Source organism: Nannospalax galili, unplaced genomic scaffold (assembly GCF_000622305.1).
Source record: "Nannospalax galili isolate Female #2095 unplaced genomic scaffold, S.galili_v1.0 scaffold735, whole genome shotgun sequence".
NCBI classification, from domain to species: Eukaryota; Metazoa; Chordata; class Mammalia; order Rodentia; family Spalacidae; genus Nannospalax; species Nannospalax galili.
In genome coordinates, this window is record NW_008337053.1 from 4,882,631 (window position 1) to 4,888,076 (window position 5,446).

General features: G+C 48.5%; 1 protein-coding gene across 1 annotated transcript in view; it reads right to left on the reverse strand.

The window, feature by feature from the left end:
- The window catches only part of Tgfbi (transforming growth factor beta induced), a 34,450-nt gene extending 29,266 nt beyond the window's left edge, over positions 1 to 5,184 (reverse strand). The window contains exon 1 of the mRNA XM_008831828.2: positions 4,965 to 5,184. Within this exon, the coding sequence (XP_008830050.1) occupies positions 4,965 to 5,098 (134 nt within the window). The 5' untranslated portion in view covers positions 5,099 to 5,184. The remainder of the gene's footprint in view (positions 1 to 4,964) is intronic.
- Positions 5,185 to 5,446: the final 262 nt, after the last annotated feature.

Sequence of the window (5,446 nt, forward strand, 5' to 3'; positions counted from 1 at the left end):
GGAAAATGAACAGCAGACCCCAATCTTATCCAAAGGAATATTGACAACTGATTGCTGCTATACGAGGAACAGCTAACCCTCCTAAAACAAAGACCTCTAGATAAGATGACTAGATTCACCAGAAGGGCAAGTAGTGGGGAATGGCTGGGGGTGCCGACAACACAGCAGACAGTAGCAGGGATATCAGTATAAAGGCTCTAGTGGGGGTAGGGAGGCTATGGGAGCGTGCTACCTGGGAAGTGGGTATATAAATAAATTTAAAAAATTCTTCAAAGCATAAAAATTTCCTCCTTAATAATTAGTAGATGTGAAAAACATTACCATTGAAATCTACCTGATGACTTTAGATTCATCCTCAGATGCCTAGAAGCTCAGAAAGAAACCAACTGTGACTAGAAATAATCAGATATTTAGAGATTAGAAATGCATGTGCATCTCAGTGTCAATTGTATTAATAATGAATTTTTCTGTATGAAACTGTATTTTAATAATGAAATGAAGATATTTTTTCAAAGTTTAAAACTTCATTTAATTTTATGTCTTATAGGGTTTATACCGAGTACAATATTGTGTAACTGTATTAATTGAAGTATGAACCTAAAAATTTACAACCAATATTGAAAGACATGCATCTTTACTCAGGAAATTGTTATTGAATATGTTAATGCTGTAATGAAATGCTTCTTCTAATCATGTGGTTATTAAGTAAATAATTAAAAAAAAGAAGACAACAGTAAATCCTGAAAAAAAAACAATTTTAAAAATGGTTTGTTGTGACATTGTGTCTAACCACAGTATTGAATGAGACTGTTATAAATGTATAGATTTATGTTTATTAATAAAACAAATAATAATTTACTAGAAAAAATAAAACAAAAGAATAACAATAAAAAATTAAAAAAAGAAAAAGAAAAAAATACAGGTGGAGGGTATTCACAAGCATTTGTGTTCACAAAGCTTCAGGTGTCATTGAAAGGCGGACAGTTTCTTCAATATCAATTATCAATTCTCACTACTTTAACAATGCATGGCTGGGCTGGAGAGACGGCTCAGCTGTTACGTGTGCCTGCTGCTCTTGCAGGGGACTAGGGTTTGGTTCCCAGCATCCTCATGGCGACTCAGAACTGTCTGTAATTCATTTCAGGGGAATGAAAATGAATGTTCTCTTCTAGCCTCTGCAGGCCCTGCACGCACGTGGTACACTTAAACACATGCAGGCAAAATACTCATACACATAAAAATAAGTTATAACACTTTAATAAAGAATGCAAAGCTGAGGCAGGAGAATTGCTGTGAGTTCAGGCAATCAAGGGCTCCATAGTGAATTATTGGGCTAGAATATTAGACTCTGTGACTCTGTTTTAGCTAACATCTAACTACCTGCAATTCATAGAATCCTTTGATGTGCATGTTTTTGGAAGACACTGATTTTTTGAGAGCTACAGCTAGCACCCCATCTGGATTGTTGGAATGTGGTCAGTTGTCAAGTATCCAGAGTCAGGCGACTGCATAGTTGTTCATTCTGACCCTTTAATTCTCTGCCCTGTTTCTTGTCCTTTTTATTTTATTTTTTCAAGAGGTAAAGATAAGTGAGCAGAGGAGGCATGGTGCTCAGGAAGTGATGAGGGCGAAGAGGGTTAAGGCTGGACAGGTGATCACAGCTGAAGGAAGGCTGGGTACAGGCCACCTTAGCTGGCTCTCACCAGCAGCGTAGAGGCCCTGTGGATTTCTGTAAACAGCTGGCTTCTCTGCAGTCAGCAATTCAACGGATTCGGAGTCCCTGAGCAATCTTGTGAAAAGCTCCCATGGGCCACACTCCAGGCCTAAATCTTCCTTACTGCCCCGCAAACTCAGAAGTTCTCCTGTCCCCGACACAGGAAATAATTACTGTCGATGAATTCCCTGCAGCTTTCTGTAGGCGGTTGGCGGATCTTCAGGATCTTCAGTGAGTCTCTGTGGATGTGACTCCAACATTCCTCTGCAGAGTGCATTTCCACTCCTGCCCCCTGTGACAGGAGCAGAGGCTGGGGGCTGTGATGACCCTCCTCCTCTCCCATTGGATGTGAGCTGTATACACAGGAAGTGTATCCCGAAATGTAATCAAAACGAGCAAGCCATTTCTGGGATTCTGCCTCAAGACCAGCATTGTTGCTTTTCAATTTGGAGCCGAAGACTAAGAGCTTTGGGAAGTCCAGTCAGTTTGTGGCTGATTTTTATTTCTCCTGCAGTACTTTCTTAAGGTAACACAGATGCAGCTGGGAGCTCAAAGTAACCACTACCCTCTCCAGTTTTCTGTGTTTGCACAAAGCCCATCCATCTCCCCAAGCTTCAGTTTCACTATCTGTATAATAGGAACATGACAATGGCTGTCACTGTGTAGGGGTGGGGTGCCAGGTGACACAGTGCTGTGGCAGTAGCAAAGCACAATGATCATCTCCCTCACCTCATGGGACACCCTGTATTTCCCTAAACTTGCAAGAAGTTTTCCTTCCCTTTTTATCAGCTCTCACTTTGAATAAAGAGTTGGAGCTTGAGCAAGGTTACCCACCAACAGACAGATATGCCACACGCATGTGTGCCAGGCCGGACAGTCCCATGTTTTCACAGGGACAGTCAGATCAGAGGGAATGCGCCTGTGCCTGCAACCATTTTGCCACAGCTCATGTATGTGTCTGGGCATCCAGACTCCACTGGAGGAGGGATATTGTGGTGACATTTTTTCTTCCTCTTTTGTGATGTTTTCTTATTTTTGTGTTGAGATAATGTCTTCCTAGATTGCCCAGGATAATCTTGAACTTTCCATCCCCCCTGCCTCAAGAGTAGAGTTATGCATCACCTTGCCCAGCACGTTATACCTTGATCATTCTTCCCATTACAAGTTTTGCCAACTGCACTGCAGGAGTGAAACAGGTGGGTGTATGTCAGAGAAGTAGGTCTCAATCTGAAACACATCCCAAAGAGCATCTGAATTTTTTTTTTAATTTATTTATTCATTGTGTGTTTGGGGGAGAGGCAAGCACATGCCACACCTTTGTGTGGTGGTCAGAGGACAACTTGTGGAAGTTGGTTCTCTCCTTTCATGTGAGTCCCAGTGATCCAACTGAGGTCATCAGACTTGGCCCCAAGCACCTTCCCTGAGCCATCTTGCCAGTCTGCATGTAATCTTTTTAAAAAGGCCCAATTTCCCCAGTGGTCAGTGTCTGTTCTGGGCTCTGAAGGGAAGGTTTGCTTCAGAAGTGGCTCTTTGGAGACCTTTCCCTGTAGCTGTGTAGTTGCTGTTCGGAGTGAGTGATGGTGCTGCAGTGCGGATCTTCCCCTCCCTGGTTGAAAGGAAGGAGGAAGAGAACTCTCCAGGGTGTGTGTGGCACCCACATACAACATGCCAGAAAGGCAGAGGGACTAAAGGTGAACCAGGCAGGATGACAGATGTGCCAATTGTCACAGTTTAGCTTTGAGGGCAAGTGCACAGGAGCTGGGGGCACCTTAATACCCTGTAGGCAGATCTTATCTGCCCTCCCAGCATATGGCTTAAGTGAAGGTGATTCACTCTCTCCCTAAAGAACCCAGGACTCCCCAGTGCCCTCCTCCTTTCAGGAGGTGCTGAGGCTGTGGCATGATTCAGATCCACTCTATTCTACAAGTGGCCAGACCTGCATGCGTAGCCCACACCCACCTGTTTCTACCAAAGCACTGAACACCCAAGAAGCCAAGAGACCTGAAAGCCCCATGCAGAAGGAAGAAGGGTAACTGCTCCCTAAAAGCAACAGCCTCTACCCATGTTCAATGCACACCCAGTGTGGGAGCCACAGTCCTGTCAGGACCTACAAAGTCAATCAGCCCCTCACTGCCCACAGGAATTTTTTTTTTAATCTGAGTACAGATCTGTCTAGACTCTTGGAGAACTGCACACTTCCTGGGTGAATACCTGACCGCAGGGCCATCTGGGCTTCCCCTAAAGTCACTACTCAACTCTTTCCACATAATTTTACCTACTGTGTAAAAGACGGTGGTGCAGCCAGGTAGACATGAAGCTGCAGTGACATCTGGCTACACTGAAGCAGGCATGGCCTAGTTTTGTGTACAGAGATACTGCCCACTTGCTTGGTCTTTGCCAGCTGTTTACCAGGCCATACCCCCACCTGGGTCTGTGCCAGGCTGTTCACCAGTCCATACCCTCTGCTTGGGTTTGTCTCCTAGAGCCCACACATGGGTAGTGTCTCAAAGGAACATCGGCAGCGGTAAGGCCCCACATTTACAAACCTGGCCTCAGCTTTAAGCAAACTCCAGGTCTGTCTGACCCCAGCACATACTGCAGGACAGGCTTGTGCCCTCTCAGCACTCAGGTTCCCAATCTGTAGAACATATATAAGGGCTAGGTGAACTCTCCTGCTCTTCATGTGCCGGGTGCCACACACTCTTGTGGTAGCCAGAAAGCACTGTTGGGTGCCAAGTAGTGGGCGCAGAGCCTGGCCCGGTGCACAGGGGTACTCTGGGTCCTGCTACCTGGTGTGGCCACAGTCTCACACCTGGAATCACCAGACAGGGCTGGGCGGATCTGTACTGCTGGCTGAGCCTCCTTTCTGCCTCTGGCATCTTCTTATGGCAATGATGATTCTGGGCAGAGAGCTGCCAACGCCCCCTTCTAGCTAGCGCTGGGAGGAAGCACTCTAGTCCCCTCGTCCCCGTCCCTTCAGTCCCCTCATGCTCTTGGTCTGACTGCAGTGACTGGTCAGCTCCCCAACTCTTTCCTCCACCAAGAGATCTTGCTGCTTTCCCCCACCATCCCGCATGTCCTTCCCTCCACCACGTGCGGGGCTGGTCCATCTGAGCACCGGCCTCTGCCTGCTTTTCTTTCAGGCTGCGTCCTTTGCACCGCTGGCCTGTTACGATATGGCCAGTGGCATGAACTCCGAGCCTGGCGACCTGTCCCTCCGCCTTCCCTCCAGGGGACAGTGAGAGCTTACCCGTGCTGGCGGCCCCGGAGCCGGCTGTGCTGCAGCACCAGCTGGTAGGGTGACTTGGCCGGGCCCGCCAGTGTCGCGACGGGGCCCAGGACCAGGGTCAGGGCTAGGGTCAGCAGCCGCACGAGGAGCGCCATGGAGCGGGAGCACGCGCGGACCCACGACGGAAGCACGCGCGGGAGGCTCCGGGGAAGTGAGGGCGCCTCAGCCGCGCGCGCCGGGTTTAGTAGCGGCGGGAGGGAGGGCGGGGAAGGGGAGGCCGGGGTGGGAGGGAGGCCCTGCTGCTGGCGCCTCCCAGGCCGCCGCTCGGGTGCCGCCCAGCCTGCTCTCTCACACGCTCCTCTCGCCCCACAGGACAAGTGGGTTCACACTAAGTGCGGGTCCTGAGGAAGCCCACCTCGGATGCTCCAAGTGGGGACGGTGAGGTGAGGGGCTCCTGGCTTTGAGGCTCATCTCAAACTTCACTCCCTGCTTGGGTGTGCATA